This window comes from Macrotis lagotis, chromosome 5 (genome assembly GCF_037893015.1).
Source record: "Macrotis lagotis isolate mMagLag1 chromosome 5, bilby.v1.9.chrom.fasta, whole genome shotgun sequence".
NCBI lineage: Eukaryota > Metazoa > Chordata > Mammalia > Peramelemorphia > Peramelidae > Macrotis > Macrotis lagotis.
In genome coordinates this window covers 110,225,510-110,245,001 of record NC_133662.1, presented here as the reverse complement: position 1 = coordinate 110,245,001, position 19,492 = coordinate 110,225,510, and the positions used below count along the sequence as shown (strand labels likewise).

The following is a 19,492-nucleotide window of genomic DNA, read 5'->3' as shown; positions in this document are numbered from 1 at the left end:
ACCAGGATGTGTCCAAGACACAACTAGAGTCCATATGCGGTTGACTTCAAAGCCAGCTCAAACCATTCCACCAAGTTACCTCTATGTGACTGAAATAATATATGTAAAATATTTTATAACTGTCAGCACTTTTAAAAGGAATCATTTATATGTGGATATATATATGTATATATCAATAAATGAATAGATGTATAAGTATACATGATATCTATAAATATGTTTTATAATCAGAAGAGATATCTCACCATCAGTATCTTTTCCCCATCTATATTATCTATACATCCTTACACAGAGTTTGGAAAACTCTGTTATTTTTATGAAATTTTCTAAATAAAACCTTAACAGAAATGCAGACCATATAGTCTGCTTCAATGCTTAAAGGCAAGCTAGAAAGGAATTTCTTAGGAGTCCATTGATTAAACAACATAGAAAAAGACTATAGAGATCATTTAATGTAATTCTCTATTTTTAGAGATGGATTATGATTCTAAGCTCCAGAAAGATCCCATATGCTTCGCTCTCATAGATATGTATAGATTACAAGAAGAGTTCGAGAACTTTCTGGCATTCCAGGATTTGCAGTGCAAAAAGATAAGCACTCCTAAATCTCTTGGTGTTAAATTGGAAATACTTGTTCTTCTACATTTCCAGGGTGCCAGGTTTTAAAACCCCTGTTATATTATTACTATTATTATCATTATTTTACTTACATATAGGAAAGAGAATGTGATTTCACCAGCATGGAAAACTCCCAATAGAGAAATTTATGTCAACCATAGAAAGCCTTCTATGATTTTAGTAGATTTTAGTAAATTAAATAGGGAACTGTTGCCTGAGGCACAAAACAATGACTTTCTTGAGGTCCTTTAGTTAGGAAATATCATAAGTAGGATTTGAATCCTGGTCTTTGCTAACTCCAAACCTAGCACTATAACTACTATAGCCACTCTCTATTACTATTATTGTTATTGATGGTAAATGTATTTTATAGTATAAATGACTTGTCATCATAACAAGCCTGTTAGGACCACTATTAAACATGTCCTGTGCAAATAGCACAAATCGATGTGCTGTAACTTTGCATTTTAGAGTTTATTCAAAGAAGTTGACCTTTTCCCTCATAAGACTTCTGGAAAGTTGAGTTGCTTGAGGAAGATGCTCTTCACCTCAGCTGTGAAATTAATAGTTGGCTCAGAAACAAAACCAACTTGTAACCTCCTTCTCTCCAAGTGGTGCAAAATGCACCCCACAGGGTCTGCCACTACACACCTAGGGTGTTTCCTTCCAAACTGGAGAGATGCAAAGTGTAGCCAACTTGAGCACACCCAAAGAGCCTATAAGCCTAGCTGGAACACATCCTCTGAACTTTAAGAGTTGGAAGAAAATCACAGTTTCATTCTGATTTGCTTCCTCCATCCCAAGCTCCTGGACTTAGCAATTTGTCATTCACTGAAGACAAAAATGCTTGCCTCACCACATTGGGTTCCTGTCACACTGAGTCTTGTCAGCATTTTCAGGGGTCCAGACCTGTAATTTCATCAGTATAGGAGAGTACCAATGAGAAATCTCCCTCCACAATTTAGGCTTATTGAATGTGCTGAGGACATGGAGAGACTAAGTAATTTGCCCCAAATCACATAATCAGTATGTGACAGTCTAGATTTGAACCCAGGTCTTTTTGGCTCTCCAACCACTTATACTACCCTGAGATGGGTTTGCTAAGCATAATAATGCCAATTTTTTCCTGTGCTCATACTGTTCAACTTGTTCCTTGGGTGAGACATTATAAATGAACTTCAATTGCTTTTTACAATTTCCCATAGGCTATAGGTAGGCTGTGATTTCCATTGGTGAAGATAGCTCCCTTATTGTGTACTGATGTCTTATGTATGATTGAAGGATATAATAATCCCTCTGAATAGTCAGGAATCTTTCCCCTTTCTTCTAGGCCAGCCTCCTGTTACACAATGCCAGTGTTTAGGCTTAATACCACACCAGTTCTAGTTAGAACTGGCTAAAACTCTCCCACAAGTTTGCTGATACAGTAATTAGAAATCCTTCTCCTATTATATAGGTCCTCTTGGTTTGATGCTATTGTTACATGGGGAACAGAGACAAGATAGATGTATATTGGGGACTTTAACTGAAAACCTGACCCCTCCTTCCTGTTGTCCATTTGTCCACATCCTGGGTATTTTGAGCTTGAAGAAGAGATTAAGAGAGGACGGGGATAGCCAACTTCAAATATTGGAAGGTCTGTCACATGAAAGTGGGATTAGACTTGTTTTCTTTGGCACAACAGGACTAAACAATATCGAAGAGGTAGAAGCTACAAAGTGGCAAATTTAGACCATCAGGAAAAAACAGCAACAACCACCACCACAAAAACAATCTCTCTAACATCTAAAGAAGTCCAAAAATGGAATGGTCTGTCTCAGAAAGTAGATCCTTGCTAATCATTGTTTTCCAGTAGAGGATAGAAGACAAATTATCAGAGACGTTATAGTGGAAATTCCTTTTGGTTCCTTTAGGGTATGGGGTGGTGGGATTACTGTTAAGATTCAATCTAGCTTTCATATAAATAGCTATGATAGTGAACATTTATGTACATTAAAACTTACAAAGCACTTTATATGTATTATCTCATTTTAATTCCCAGAACAACTCTGTGAGTTAACTATTATTATCCCCATTTTACAGATGAGGAAACAGGCTGAGAGAGGTTAAGTGACTTGCCCAGTGGAGTAACACAACTAGTATGTGTCTAAGAAAGAATTCAAACTCAAGTCTTCATAAGTCTAAGTATAGCCTTCAAAAAAATTATACATCCCATAAAAAGATATACCTCTTCATGATTATTCCAACATTGTCAAATGGTAGAGTCATTTTAATCCCCAATACAATAACCATATAGCTGATTTTATTTCTAAATAAGTATGGGTAAAGTTATTCTTGAGTAGTTTCAAAGAAATCCTCAATAAATGTAACATAATAAAAGAAATCTAAATTCTTATTCTTCTTTCCATATAAAATTTATTTTCTCAAGTTTGTCTAAGTTCATTTCAAGAAATGTGATTCTGATGCTTAAAATGAAAATTAATATTCATGCAGCTTAGATTTCTTCCTGAGTAGATAAATGTGCCCAGCAGATGCCTCAGGCATTCAGGGGTTCCATAAATGCTTATTGTTATTGCTACTAGAAGTAAGATATTGTTGAGAACAATATTTACCACTTGGTGTTGTCCTTTTAGTTGGAGAACAGTCAGTTACCTTAACAATTGCATTCAAAGGGCTGCTAGATGCAAAGTGAATAGAGCACCAGCCCTGGAGTCAGGAGGGCCTGAGTTCAAATGTGACCTCCAACACTTAATGATTACCTAACTGTGTGACCTTCGACGAGTCACTTAACCCCATTGCCTTTAACTTAAAAAAACCCCAACAACCACATTCTAGCAATTAGCCAAAATGAAATGGGGCAAGGGACACTAGAGAATTCTCTTCCTAGAGGACCAAGAGATCTTGGCTTTCTGTTTTTTAGGTTTTTGCAAGGCAAATGGGGTTAAGTGGCTTGCCCAAGGCCACATAGCTAGGTAATTATTAAGTGACTGAGGCTGGATTTGAACTCAGGTTCTCCTGACTCCAGGGCTGGTGCTCTATCCACTGCACCACCTAGCAGCCCCTGATCTCAGCTTTGTGACCAAACTCTCTCCACATGGATTTATGAACCCAGAGTTGAGAACATCCAAGCTTAGAGAGTGCTTGGTTATAGTTGCAGAGCTGGAGGATAATGCTTTAATCTGATGTTGACTAGTTTAGGATAACCAGGCAAGGAGGAAACAGACCATGACACCTGTCTTCAGAATGCAATCCATCAGAGAAGGATGAATGCCAGTCTAGTTTTTACTTGCTTAGAAAGTTAACACCTAATCCTTCAGAGCGTATATTCTCAAAAACTGCTCAGGAAGCACTTTGTACAAGAATGGCATATATTTTCAGTTTAAGTGAATGCCAGAATTTCCAATGACGTATGGAAGCTTGACTGGACCTTGACTCTTCTATTCTTGAGACTCTCCAGGGATGGAGAGCCATAACTTCCTCATTAGCCCATTTGATTGTTTTGTCATGCTGACCTACACGGAAGGTCTGCTTTCTGTCCAAATGAAATCTATCCTGCTTTAAATTCATGTCCTTCAGCTTGATCCTCTAAGGACATGGGAAACAACTGGTTGGCATCCCAATCACAGAAACTCTTCACATACTTGGAGACAGTTAATCTTAGCTTTCTCTTTTCTAGACTAAACAATTTCTATTGCTTTGATTTCTCTGCATAGGATTTATTTTTCCATTCTTTTAATCATTGGGTGCTTTTCTCAGAAACCTCTGCGTTTTCTTACAAAAACAATTTAAAGTACCCCATGCCTCACAATTTTCTTCATATTGAAGGTTCAGTCCAGCCCTGGAATTCACATTAGAAGTGGGTCGGTCTCCACTCTTCAGCCTCTCCCTCTTACTTGTTCGGAAGTACTTCCATTTAGGGAGGGTACCCAGGTCAACCAATGTTTCTAATCTTCTCCAGTCTACATTCTGGACCTTCTCTGGACTTTCCCCCAAGTTAGATACCTCTATCTCCCCTTTTAGCTTTCTCTTATATGTTATCTTCTCCCACTAGAATGTAAGTTTCTTGAGGAAGGAAATATTTTTCTTTTTGCTTATATTTATAGAACTTCTAGCACCAGGCCCACAGTGGGAACTCTTTGACTCATTGGCTTCCTGGACAATCAATTTTCCTTTGAGAAACTCACCCACCATTAGGTTCATTCATTCTCCTAAAGGACACAATTAAAACTTATTTAAGGGAAGTAATGAGTTAATAGTTTAATAATTAAGAAAATATATTTGTTCCTATGGTGGCTAAAAAAATAAATGGGAATGCATAAGAAATGGAATATACAATTAGAAAGCTTAGACATTCAAAAAAGAATGTGCTTCCTTTTTAGGTAGTCAGTTCTCCTTCACTGGAAGTACTTAAGAAAATGATGGTCTATCAAATCTTAGAAAAGATGTTCCTTCATGAGATGAGAATTTTGATTAAATGTCCTTTGCATCTACACTGGAGGGGCGCTTTGGAAGAGAATGTCTGATTAAAACATTATAGTTTGATTGGCTAGATCTGTACTTGAAGTTTCATGTTCTGAGTGAGATAGAGAAAGACTAAAAATTATGGAAGTCAAACCAACTACTTTGCAATTTTTTAACTCTACTGTGGATTCAACAAAGTTTGGGATAGGGGAAAGGTGCTTTAATTTCATTGATTTAGGAACTCCTAGGTAAGAAAAAATCTGCTACTAATGCAGATTAGTACCTGATCTATAATTTAGAGCTCAGAGTCAAAATCACCTTGAGTTTAGGTAACTTGCTCAAGTCACACGGTTCTGAAGTAGAACTTAAACTCGTATCTTCCTAGCTTTACCCAATATGCATAACTGTCTCTTTCGGTAAGACTCCCAGAATCTTAAGATTAGACCCGAGAGATCAATCCCTTCCAAAATTACCTAATGCTAAATATAGCATCAGAGCTGTAACTAGATAATTTTCATCTAGGGCAAGCAGCATAAGCTGTGGTCAAAGCCTGGGGTAATTACATGAATGAGTCCTAATTAATTGGTGGGTGGATGACAGAATACCTTATGGGAAGAAGAAAAGACCCAAGGATATCCTGAAACCTCTTTGCCAGAAAGCTCTCTCCTAGGGAAGAGTCAAGGAATAAGGTAAGCTATTAGCTTCCTACTTTAGTCTTGACAACTAGGTTCTAAGGTTGCTAGTTTCTTCCTTCTTGGGCTTACAAGTTTGAGGCTGGGCTTCCCTCTAGGTGTTATCTTAAATTTCTGGGGTTTATGAGTTTAGAGTAAACCTCTTCATTTTGTCAGTAAGTAAAATGAGGGAGAAAGAAGGTCAATGACTTGCCCAGAATCACAACTAATAAATGTCCAAGACTGAATTTGAACTCAGGTCCAGTGCTCTGTCTACTGCACCAGCTCCTGCATTTACTCATGTACTAGGAAACAAAGAAAAGCAAAGAAATAAAAGTCTGTGCTCTCAAAGGATGCATTTTAATGGCAGAGAAAGCACACAAAGATCTAGGGACATAAGATGTTATTGTCGAGTCATTTAAATCTCTGTGATTCCATTTAGGGTTACAAAGACTGGAGTTGTTTGCCACTTCCTTTTCCAGCTCATTTTTCGGATAAGGAAACTGAGGCAAAAAGGGTGAAGTGACTTGTCCTGGGTCACAGAGCCAGGGAGTGTCTGAGCACAAATTTGAGCTCAGGTCTTTCTGACCCCAGGCCTGGCACTCTAGTCACTGAACCACCTATATTAACACAGGATAACCTGAAAGAGAAAGACATTAATAGCTTACTTAGGAGCCTAAGGCAGGAAAACCAAGAGACAGAAGTGAACCAACGATCAGAGAATTCTCAGCAGAGAGGCCAATTAGTGCAAAGGTACCAGGATAAGTGATGGAGTGTTTTGCTAGAGCCAATGCAATTGGTAAAGAGTGTGGAGGGGAGAAAGGTGTAGGAAGGCAGGAAGGAAGAGCTTTAAATGTCAAACAGAGACGTTTTATGTTGATTGTAGAGATAACAGGAGCTCCTTGAGGTGGCTGACATGATCAGCTCCATACATGGAAAAATCATGTTGGTGACTGAAGGACAGGGTTTGAGGGAGTAGGAAGATGCTTTGAGGCAGGGTGCCTAGTTAAAAGGCAATTGCAGTAATAACTGAGAGGTGAGGTGAGACAGAACTAGAACTTTGCTGTATGAGTGGGGAAAAGAGGACATATACCTGAGATTTCTACTCTTTTTTTTGGAGGGGTTGCAAGGCAATGGGGGTTAAGTGACTTACCCAAAGTCACACAGCTAAGTTATTATTAAGTGTCTGAGGTCACATTTGAACTCAGGTACTCCTGACTCCAGGGCTGGTGCTCTATCTACTGTGCCACCTAGCTGCCCCTATACCAGAGATTTCTAAAGGTAGAAATGACAAAATTTGGCAATGGGATGGATAGATGAGCTGAGTGAAGAGAGTAAAATGACATTGATATTGTGGACCTGCATGACAGAGAAAAAGAGGGTGATCTTAAACAATAGCAAGCAGAGAGAACTGAGTACTCTGGTGTTGGGTTTGAAATGGCTATGCCACATCTAGGTGGAGATATCTGAGAGAGCCTGTGGCTCGAGAAGAGAGATCAAGACTGGATATATAGATGTGAGCATCAACTTGAGGGCAGATTTTGATTTTGTCTTCCTCTCTTCAGTTCTATGTACAGGCATGCTGACTTGATCACGATAAGGTCATCCCTTAAGGAATAAACAAACATTCCAGGATATCTGGTTCAGGGCAGAAAAGATAACCAGAACATTTTTATTCCTGATTTCCTGGCTTGTGGAAATTCTTTTTTAGTCAAGTCAATAAGCACTGTGCTAAGTGCTGGGATACAAAGACAGGAGGCCCCCCTTCCCTCAAGGAGCTCACAACATGAAAGACAACAGAGAACTATGTACAAACAAGACAAGCCATATAGTGGAGATAATTTCAGAGGGGGATCAGGAATGGCTTATTGAAGAAGATGGCATTTAACTGAACCTTGCCTCATTATCAAGGAGCCTTGTGTTACTGGAGTGTAGATAATATTTGTCCTTTGTTCTTAAAGAAAATCATCAGGGAGGTGATGCCATGACAAGCCTCACTTTCTTCCAGAGCCATCTAGGTCCATTGGCCAGATATGAATTGGGATGACTAGAGGTGGTCCTGGATGCAAGGTGATCAGGGTTAAATGAGTTGTCCAAGGTCACACAGCTAGTAAGTATGAAGTGTCTGAGGCTGCATTTGAACTCAGGTTCTCCTGACTCCAGGGCAGGTGTTCTATTCACTGTGCCAACTAGCTGCCCTAGGTGGGGAGTAAAGTATAAGAGAACTAATAAGGTAGGAGAGTCAGATTATGAAGGGCCTCAAAAGCCAGAAAGAGATTTTAATTTTGATACTGTAAGTCATAGGAGTCACTGTTATTGATTAGGGATATGACTTGTTTGGAGAAGCACTTTAGGAAGATCATTTAATTTTTTTTTAAATTTTAATCATGAAGTCTCTTGGGTATATACAGAAATAGCACTGTGAATTAGAAAAAATCATAAACACAAATATTACCCCAAATTAAAGGTGAGGTTCCCTTTGTGCCAGAGATCTAGTTTTTAAATGGAAAACAACCCTTTCTAAAATTGGTTTGTAGACTTAGAATTTAAATTATGTCCCAGGAAAAAATTAAAGCTTACCACAACAATCTGTGGTGCTGATTAATTCTTCTTAGCTTACAAAGCACAAAACCCACATAGAGTTACAAATAATTATACAGCAAATTTTCATAAAGAACAATCTTCTTTTTCTGCACAGAAAGTCAGTTGACTTTAAACCTAAGAACATTAGCACTTTTATCAGTTCTGACATTTAATACAACGTCTAACTTTTGTGATTAAATTTCTTTATGGGAAAAATTAGGATAATAATGATTCTCTGAAAAAGTTCATTTAAGACATCATACTACAGTACAGTATTCTTTCATATAGAGCATATCTATTCTATGTGTCTGATTGACATGTCTTTGGAAAATTAGAAGTATTTTTTAAAAAGGATCTTAGTGGCTGTTTTGTAATTCTTGTTCCTTTTGCTTCTGAAAAGTGTTATTATATTTAATTTTGCATGAATTTCCTCTGTACCAATGATTTATGTTCACAAACACCACTTATAAAGTGTAAGGGATTGGCAGTGAGAAAAACTGATGTTCTTCACTATTAGGCCAGAAGATTCTGGATGACTGCCCTACAAACATCAATCCTGCCTCTGCTGTGGAGTCAAGAAATAATTCACATTCTGTCCTTGTTCAGTAATAGGCTTTTCCTAGAAACATACTACAAATCAATGCTGTTCTGGAAAAAGATCACTAACAAAATGCTTTTTGAAGCTTGATAATCTATCCTGAAACTTCTTCATCCAGGTCAGCTGGAAGATCACAAGTATACACACCTCCAGCAATTCACATAAGATTTGGCTTTCTTTACAATCCTTCTTTTCATGAAGCCTGAGATCTTTCATTATTCACTTTTAAAGTTTAGAGGGACATAGTGGTTTCACAGATCCATGCCTAGAAACTAAGAAAAAAAAATAGGAGTAACCCTTTACTCTTTGAGGAGCAGAAATTTAGTAAATACCATTATAATGAATAACTCTCTATAACAAGGCTATTTCTGTATTTTGGTCACACCCTGTACTATTATTATAATGATATAGCTGGAAAAAATTTTATGGAACAAGAAAACAGTTGCATTCAATAACTGTTCATTATGTAGTTAATCTCTAATAAGATTTAATCTAATTTAGTTAATCAAATGAGATAGTAATTTCTAAAGGGTTTAGCACTACACATGGTATATAGGAGATGCTTAATAAGTGCTTACTTCTATTTCCTGTAATGAGGATAACTTTTTGGTAAGGCATTTATATATGATACTTAACATAGTAATGTAATCCTCCCCCTCCCTGCCAGCTCAAAGAGAAAAAAATTCAAGTAATGTTGAATTCACACACATACATATTTAGTAATGAAAATTTATATTTAGAAATGGAAATTTTAAATTGTATAGAGGAGCTGTGTATACATATAGTTCATTATTTGGGGGGAGAGTAGAGAAAATTTATTTCAGCCCTACAACTGTTATACTGACAAAGATGGTGAAGGACAATTACAGGCTGTTTGGATACTTGAGCGAGTTTATGTGGTGTCTGATGGGAACCTGGCTAAGGGGCAAGAGGGCTGGGTTAGGAAAAGCAAAGGGTTGAGGCTTTCCTTAGGGAGCAACAGGTGGTGCTAGCCTGTCTTCTAGAGGGGAGGGGACAGAGCTTTCTTGAATTCCCTAGGTGCACCATTGGTATCCTTTTTATTTAGATATTCTCTAAGATTCCTTATTCTAAATTCCATTATAATCTTTTAAAAGGACATATACAAGTACCAAATTGTTTTCAAATTAAACATCAATGGATATATTTTTAAAAATAAAAAAAAAAAACCATAGCCTAACATTTGAGGGCAATTACTTCTTCTTTTTACCTTTACATAACAAAAGGAAACCAAAAGGTGAAAGTTAATTTAAAACAGAAAGTGAAGAAAGGAACTAAGGATCCTTTTAAGGGGTAAAGAGAGGCAATATTGCTTTGCTTGTGAGTGGTGGGCAATTTTCTTATTTTCATTATATACAAATTATATGCTAAAGATGCAATCGTACCCTTAAAAGCTTTTTTTTTTAATCTCATGGAAACATTATCCTCCAAAGAAATGGCAACTCATTTGGTCTCTCATTGAGGATTTGCCATATTCTCAGCTTACCTGCTATTAATTGACCTTAGATATTTCTTTAGTTATAGCTGAATAGTGTTCCTGGAAGATCCATTAGTAGACTATTTACACTATATCAACAATGGCAGCTGGTACATACTGGGCCAAGGTGAGCACTCCCTAATCTCTCAAGGCCAACATGCCCCCTTCTCTCCCAACTACTCTGCATTCTTCCAACACATCAAAAATAAACAAATAAATAACAGCATGTGAACAGTTCTTATTCAGCAGTTTTAATTTATCAAGGTTTATTACCAACCACTTCTGGAAAATCTCTCTCCAATTAAAATTATTATTTTTTAATTAATTTAATTATTTAATTATTAAAATAGTCTCAAAGTAAAAAAAAAAGATCTACAAAATTTCAAAAATAATATTCAAATTCAACAAATTCCATAAAATGTCTACCCCCTCCCCATGAGGAACAGAAAGTGAAAAGTTGCCTAAGACCCTTCAACTTTAAATTCTAAACCAATAAGAAGGGCTGAGATTCAAGACTGAGTTACAATTCAATTCAAAAAGTATGATTTTTAAAATCCCAATAGCATAATATACACTATTACCTGTTGCCTGAAAGACTGGAGTTTCCTTGACTTAGTAACAAAGTTGAGGCTTCCTTGTTTTTTTTTTTTTTAATCTGCTTTAGGAATAAAAAGAAAAATAAAGAAAGGAAAAGGGGAGAAAAACCCATAAACTCAACCTAGCATTTTATTCAGGTGAACGGAGATTCCGTGAACCCATTCCCTCACCAACTACTTGTGAATTTCCACTGGGCAGAGAAGACCAGCTGAAAAGTTGCTATAGCAACATTTGTACACTGAACATTTTATGGCTCTTGGGCAGAGAAGGAAGTTTGCTACTTAGCTATAAGGGTGGAGTCAGAGGTACCTATTAGACACAAAAGGCATTTCCAGAGAATCATAGAATATCAGAGACCCTAAAAGCAACATGAGTCAACATTTCTCTATTTTCTTGTTGAAGGGAGGGAATTGCTTTAAGTTTATCTATAAGCTATTACTAAAAACTCATAGATTTTCACTGATTAAAACTGTTGAACATGAATGAAATTCATGCTGCCCTAAGTATACACAGATCATGGAATATTTTTGTTAGGTGGCACAGTTGTTAAGAGTGGTAGATTCAAACTGTGATCTTTCAACTTTGGAAGCTAATGGACTGTGAGACATTAGGCAGGTCACCCTCCTTCACTTTCTGTATTCATCACCTGTAAAAATGATAATAATAACAGTACCTTCCTCATAAGGTTATTGGAAAGATAAAATGAAATAACATATATATGTGTATATACACACATATATGTATGCATAATATATTCTAGGACACACAGGCTGATCTTTTAAAAAAATTATTTAACTGAAATAACATATTGCAAAGCATTCTGAGGAAAAGTGCAATATATATGTACACACATGTTTGTATATATTCTAGGACACACAGGCTGCTCTTTTTCTTATTAAATTTTCTTATTTTTTAACTGAAATAGTCTTTAGAGTGCTTTGCAATATGCTAAAGTGCCATATAAATATGGGCTGTTATTATTGTGGCTGGAAGTGACAACTATTTAGTTCAATCCCTTCATTAAAAATCAAGTCCTGTCTTTCAACTATATCACACTACAAGAAAACAAACACTGAAAACTGCTCTAAGTGCATGAGTCTATTTGGAGAGGCAGGGCCACAGAGTAGAAATCAATACTGATTGCATCTGGAGTCAGAGGAAAAGGGTTCAAGTCTTGGCATCAACATTTCTTACATCTTAGGTTGGGCTCTCTGACCTCATTACTCATATATATTAAATAAAGGGATTTGACTAAATGACTTCTGAGGCCCTTTTCAGCTCAAAATCCATGAATCTATGAAAAAAAAATTAAACAAAGGTCTGGGCCCTTGAAAAAAAAGGAAGGTGAAAGAGAAGAGAGGATGCTCTGGTATGGACAGTGGTTCACCATGCACCAGAGACTGCTAATATGATAAAAGAGTTGAGGGGGGTTATGGAATTGTAAGACTATTTAGAGATAGAAAGGACTTTGGAGGTCATCAAATTCAATCTTCTCATTTTATAGTTAAGGAAACTGAGGCTACAAAGCTTAAGTAACTTACCTGGCTCTTCCTGAATCTAAGTCCAAAGCTCTAGTCTTAAGTCATGCTGACTCTTGGATCTTCCAAGGGTTGTTACCTGTTGGGAGTTATTACCAACAACAGGAAAAAGCACCCTATTTCTTTTCCTGCAGAAAAATACTAGCCAGGGCAATTCCATATAATAGAGTTCTCTGCTCTCATCACTAATTATAGTAAATTCTTTTGCCATAGCCAAAGTGAATTCTAATTGCTCTTTTCCCTGGATATTACTCATCTTCCTCTTTCCTTTGGGACACATTTCCTTAGGAATCACTTTTAATAGTCCTTTAGTTGTGATCCTCATTTAACCCCAGCCAATGTACTTGGGGGATGTGGACTGACTAAAACTGAAAATTTTAAAAGAATAGGAACAATGAATAAAAGGGGTTACTTTCGTGAAATAACAGAAATAGGGAACTAAACCTATGATTTTATATGGAACTCCTAGATGAGGAAATTCCTGAAGTACCTTTTCTGCAACTTATAGTCTTACACTTTATAGTGCCTAGAGCATTGAGAGGTTAAATGATTTATCTAGACAGAATATATCAGAAGACCTGAACCCAGATCTTTTTGACTCTCTATGACACAATGCGGCCTCTATTTTAAGAAATAAGGAAAAAGAAAATAAAATTAGAAGCAAAAGAAATGGGGATTTGCTAAGTATTACATTTTAAGAGGAAAACTATGTGGAACTAGACCAAAAAAATCTTGAAGACTTAAATGTTATATAGAAATAAATTAAAACCTCCTTAAAAAGGGGGACAGGAAAGAGGCAGGAGGAGGGAGGGGATTGAATGGGGTAAATTTCATTACACTAAGAGGTACCAAAAAAACCTACAGTAATATAGGGGAAGAAGGGAGCAGATGAGAAATAAATTAAATTATTAAGCTAGTTTACTTGGTTATACTGATGTTCCATTTTGAGAGTTAAATAAAACATTAATTTAAAGCAATAAAAGTTGTAGAGAGGGATTAGAGCAAGGCTATATTTATAAAGTATAAATAGAGGTAGCAAAGGGAAGTTTTCATAGTTGAATCATAGTACTGTCTTAAAGTTGGACAATTTGCAGTTTGTAAATTATCTTTTTTTTTTAATTTTAGGTTTTTGCAAGGCAAATGGGGTTAAGTGGCTTGCCCAAGGCCACACAGCTAGGTAATTATTAAGTGTCTGAGACCGGATTTGAACCCAGGTACTCCTGACTCCAAGGCTGGTGCTTTATCCACTGTGCCACCTAGCCGCCCCTGGAAATTATCTGTTTTTGAAGACATTGAGTAGACTAAGTAGTTTGAGAAGGCTGAGACCACATGTTTGGAGCGAGAAGGAACCTGATAATCTAGCCTCTAATCTGAGAGATGAAGAAATGGGTTCAAGGATACTAAGTGATTAACCTAAGGTAGTTAGGACAAGAATTAAAGGTAGCAAAAGTGAGATTCAAATTACTGAAGTGACTGGGAAAGATTGTATGGAGAAGTGATTTGCGTTGGGCTATGAAGACTGTGTAGGATTTGGACAGTCATGGATGAAAGAGGAACATTCAGGATCATGGATTAATATAAGCAAATTAAAGAGGTAGATGTTATCAGATGAAACATGTTATGATGGGAAGTTCATTTCCCTCAAGATTAGAGATTTTAAAATTCCTTATCTCAAATTTTGTGAGGTCTACCCAAGAATGAATTTTGTCAATACTGTTCCTAAAATTTAGTTCAATACATGTCCAAAAAATAAATAATTCTTCTAAAATGTAATGAAATCATTTCAATAGTTAAGAAAAAGAAATCATTTTGTCTGGGAAAGCAAGCCACTCAGCATTAATTTTTAAAAATACCACGATTTAATAATTTCTGGGCATGACACATAATTAGAAAATTTTTCAAAATTATATTACATTAAAATTACTTCAGATAATTAAAAATTCCCATGATCTTCATGGTTCACTGAAATTGAATTTTGCAACATTGCTCTACTGTTCCCATTTGATGTCATCTTTTCTCAATGTCATCTGGATCTTTTGGAAACACTTCTGAGGCATGTGACAGCTGCAGTGTTTCTGAGGAGGCTTAGTCTTATTTGCACCCTTTCTGGTGACCACCATAACTGGCACATTCTTTGTTCCTTTACAATTTTCATCTTCTGGTTGAATGCTGAATGCTTCATTCTTTGAGTATTGAGATTTTTGTTTTAGTTTATTTACCTTGGGAGAGAAAAAAAAAATCACAAAATTTTCAATATTGTAATTAACAAGATAGTGAAATATTAAAATAGAATGGTGAAGCTTTTTCTTTGTCAAATGAGTAAATGAAATAAAAAAGAAAATAAACTGATAGTCTAGCTGAATTGGATAAGTGCCTACAATATAATATGCCTACTACTATGAGCTGCTGACAAAAGCTTATAAAAATGAAACAAAGACCATCACAAAATAGGTAATTCATTATCAAATGGGACTCTCCATAACAATGTTACTCTAAACCACCAAAGTTAGATTATCTATCTGAAGTACTTTTCAATGCTAATAGTACTAATGAAGATGAAATTGTTATGAACACCTAGTTGTCCCTAGCAAAAAATGGAGGTGACATGATATTAGGGGCATTCAATTTTCAACATATTTCAAAGAGTTTTAAGATTCCAGAAGAATGGAAAAATATTATGAACAAATGTTTTTACAAATGACATGGGGGGGGTGGAGCCAAGATGTCCTAGGTGTTCTCTCATAAATCTTTGAAACTAAGGACTCTAAATTTTTGAGAGACAGAACCCACAGAGGGACCCGATGAGAAAGTTCTCCTACTCAAGGTAATCTGGAAAAGAGCAGAAAGGCTCTGCTCCCCAGGGTTGGAGGGGTGGCCTGCCAGAGTGAAAGAACTTCAGCCCCCTGGAGGCAGCCCCAGGGTGCTTGGAGCCACGGCTCACAGAAGCAGGGGTTTCCTGACCTACACCCCTGGGAACACCAGGGACAAATTGGGGGAACAGGGAGGGGACCTCTGCATTCCAGATCCAGGAAACAGAAGCAGGCAGAGCCAGTAAGCAGGAGCCCCCAGGGCATGAGCCCACTGAACCTAGGGAGGGGAGAGAAGAGAGAGAGAGAGAGACTGCAGAGCTGTCCTCTGCCCCTGGAACAGGACTCTGGGGCTCTGACCACATTCAGATCCTGATCGCAGTCTAGGCCCCACCATGGAACAGCAGCCCCCCCCCCCCCCACCTCAGCCCCGTGGCAGAGGAGGGGCACATATGGTCATTCACAGACCAGGAGGGAGGACAGAGCCTCACACACTGAGACCCTTGTGGGAGTGTCCCAAAAGCTCAGGAAGCACCCCAAAACAGGCTTAGACTGGGAAAAGGAGCAAGCAGAGAAACAAGAGAAACACCATTGAGAAATACATTATCTATGAACCCAAGAAGGATCAATATACTCAGTCTGAAGATGAAGAAGCACAAGCTCCTTCATCTAAAGAATCCAAGAAAAATAGAAATTGGGCTCAGGCTATGACAGAGCTCAAAAAAGACTTTGAAAATCAAATGAGGAAGTTAGAAGAAAAACTGGAAAAAGAAAGGAGATGCAGGAAAAACATGAAAATGAAGTCAGCAGCCTAGTCAAGGAAATCCAAAAACATGCAGAAGAAAATAGCGTGCTAAAAACCAGCTTAGGTCAAATGGATAGAACAGTTCAAAAAGTTATTGAGGAGAAGAATGCTTTAAAAAGCAAAATTGGCCAGATGGAAAAAGAGATAAGAAAACTCTCTGAGGAGAACAAATCCTTCAGACAAAGAATAGAATTCAGGGAGATTGATGAATTTACCAGAAATCAGGAATCAATACTTCAAAACAAAAAAAAAATGAAAAATTAGAAGAAAATGTGAAATATCTCATTGAAAAAACAACTGATATGGAAAACAGACTTAGGAAAGATAATTTAAAAATTATTGGAATACCTGAAAGTCATGATCAGGAAAAAAGCCTTGACATCATTTTCAAAGAATTACTACAGGAAAATTGCCCTGATATTCTAGAAGCAGAGGGCAAAATAGAAATGGAGAGAATCCACCGATCCCCCCCCGCCCCGGAGAAAGAGATCCCAAAAAACCAACCCCTAGGAATATTATAGCCAAGTTGCAGAACTCCCAAGTCAAAGAGAAAATATTACAAGCAGCCAGAAGGACACAGTTCAAATACCGTGGAGCTGCAGTCAGGATCACACAGGACTTAGCAGCAGCTACGTTGGAAGCTCATAGGGCTTGGAATATACCAGAAGGCAAAAGAGCTTAGAATGCAACTGAGAATCAACTACCTAGCAAAAATGAATGTCCTCTTCCAGGGAAAAAGATGGACTTTCAATGAACCAGGGGACTTTCAAATGTTCCTGTTGGAATGGCCAGAGCTGAACAGAAGGTTTGATCTTTACATACAGGACTCAGGTGAAGCATAGAGATTGGAGGAGAGGGGGAAAATATGAGGGACTTAATGAGGATGAACTGCATGCATTCCTGCATAGAAAAATGACACTGATAATACTCATATGAACCTTCTCAGTTAATAGAGCAGGTAGAGGGAGCTTTTATAGTTGAAACACAGGAGAAAGCTGAATTCAAAGATAGAATATGGAGTAAAAAATGGAGTTAATAGAAAAAAAGGAAATGTAATGGGAGAAAGAAAAAGGAGAAGGGGAATAGGCCAAGATATTTCATATAATAAGATTTTTCTTTATTACAATGAGCTATTGCAATGATATGGAAGGGGAGAGGCAAGGGGGAATGAGGAAACCTTTGCTCTCATCAGAGGTGGCTAGGAGAGGAAACAGCATATATACTCAATGGGGTATAGACATCTGGAGTAAGAAGGAGGGGGGGACAGGGGGGAAGGGGGGGATGCGAGTGATGGAGGAGAGGATGGACCATGGGGGAGAGTGGCCAGATATAACACATTTTCTTTTTTTACTTTTTGCAAGGGGCTGGGATTGGAAGGCCTGTCCGGGACAATAGGGCCAGGTGGATGCTGGGTCTAAGGGATGGTATGGGGGCTCAGGGCTTCTTGGCCCCAGGACCAGGGATCTATCTGCTGCGCCACTCAGCTGCCCTACAGCAGAGTCAGTGAAATGGAGAGAGAAAATAGAGTACATGGTAGTGGAGAAATATGAAAGGAGGGAGTTGTGATCAGCAATGGCAACAGTGGAAAAATATGGAAGTAACTTTTGCCATGGACTTATCATAAAGAATGTGATCCAGCCGCAACAGAGTTGGTGTTGGAACAAAGACTGAAGCACATTTATTATTATTATTATTTTTTTGGGGGGGTGCAGGGCAAATGGGGCTGGGTGGCCCACCTGGTGCTGCATAGCAGCATAATCATTGGGTGTCTGAGGCCGGATTTGGACCCAGGTGTTCCTGGCTCAAGGGCCAATGCTCTGTCTGCCACCTAGCCACCCCTACTATTATTACCATTCTATTTTATTTTGGGTTTTTTCTTTTTTTTTTTTTGGTTTTTGCAGGGCAGTGGGGTTCGGGTGACTTGCATGTCACACGGCTGGGTGATTGTTAGGTGTACGGGGCTGGATGTGGGCTTGGGTGCTCATGACTCCAGGGCTGGTGCTCTGTCCACGGCACCACCTGGCCATACCTACAATTATTACTGTTATTATTTTTTTAATTTTAATTTTTTTCTCTCCCCTTTATCGCTCAAGTGAATCTATATTTTTTTGGGGAGGGGGTATTTTGTTTACTCTTAAACAAGAATATTTTATTAATGTATAAAAATATTGTACAAAATGAGAATAAATATTAAATATTAAAAAAACAAATGACATCAGGGAAGACAACAGCAGCTACTGGACCATATGCAAGGTTTTGTCATATGTAAAAAAGTTCTTTTGAGAATAGCTTATGTATTTTTAAAGGTACTTAGATGAAAATATGGGAAGAAATCAGGCAAGTTTTCACAGATGATTTTACATAGCAGACTATATATTTATGGTTATTCAATTGAGAGGTGACAAGGCTAGAATATATAGCTCTGCCTTTCATTTATTGACTTTTCAAAAGCCATTTGAGTTGGTAGAACAAAAAGCCTTAAAAGGTCTTTTCAAATAACATGTCTCATGCAAATGTTAAAATCATACATATCTAATGAGACTCAACTATAGAGTAAAACAGGGAAATATATATGTTTATGTGAGGGTTATGTAATTATAGCTAATCTCATGGAAGAAGTCCAAAGAAAAGACAGCTTCTCTACTGGCCACAAAAGAATGCCTCAAATGATATTTGCCCTGAATTCTAAAATATTACAAATCTTCTTCAGAAAGATCAAAAGTAAAATATCAATCTAATCTTCTAAACAGGAAAATATATAAAAATGTATATTATCTAGATTTTGATAGAGATGGTTAGGAAACCTGTCAAATTAGTTCATCAATATATGTGCTTTGGATGAGTACTACATAAGAGCTGGCACCAGAACTAAGCAGAGAAAGGTTAGAATGTCAACAAACTCTAACAATCACGTGCCCCAAAAATCTATTACATTAAGATCAATCTCCTGTAGATCCATCTGGCTACAAAGCACGATCTCAAAAGAATCAAAATTACAAATAGCTAAAAAAAGGCATTATAAAGATGCATTATAGGCAAAGGTACAATATGTTACTAACAGTGAGTTAAATGAATAAAAATTACGATCATAAAGAGAATGGCATGGTCAAGCAAAGATGGAAGACAGAGCTCAAGTACACAAAAATTTCTAAAATATGGAAGACAATAAAAGAGAAAGGTTTCTAGCATGTATGGTGGATCTCATTAAGAGAATTTATAACATAGTTAAGAATTGCCCAGTGTTAGGGGTGGCTAGGTGGTGCAGTGGATAGAGCACTGGGCCTGGAGGAGTACCTGAGTTCAAATTCAGCCTCAGACA

The 19,492-nt window shown here is 37.4% G+C and overlaps 2 protein-coding genes across 4 annotated transcripts in view; both read right to left on the bottom strand.

The window, feature by feature from the left end:
• LOC141487779 (uncharacterized) overlaps window positions 1-13,235 on the bottom strand; it is a 201,212-nt gene extending 187,977 nt beyond the window's left edge. The window contains exon 1 of the mRNA XM_074187305.1: window positions 11,008-13,235. The gene's annotated coding sequence lies outside the window, so the exon portion shown is untranslated. The remainder of the gene's footprint in view (window positions 1-11,007) is intronic.
• A 1,162-nt stretch (window positions 13,236-14,397) lies between these two features.
• CEP57L1 (centrosomal protein 57 like 1) overlaps window positions 14,398-19,492 on the bottom strand; it is a 62,676-nt gene continuing 57,581 nt past the window's right edge. For all 3 annotated transcript variants that reach the window (XM_074187309.1, XM_074187307.1, XM_074187308.1), the window contains one exon: window positions 14,398-14,780. In XM_074187309.1, the coding sequence (XP_074043410.1) occupies window positions 14,550-14,780 (231 nt within the window). In that variant the 3' untranslated portion in view covers window positions 14,398-14,549. The remainder of the gene's footprint in view (window positions 14,781-19,492) is intronic.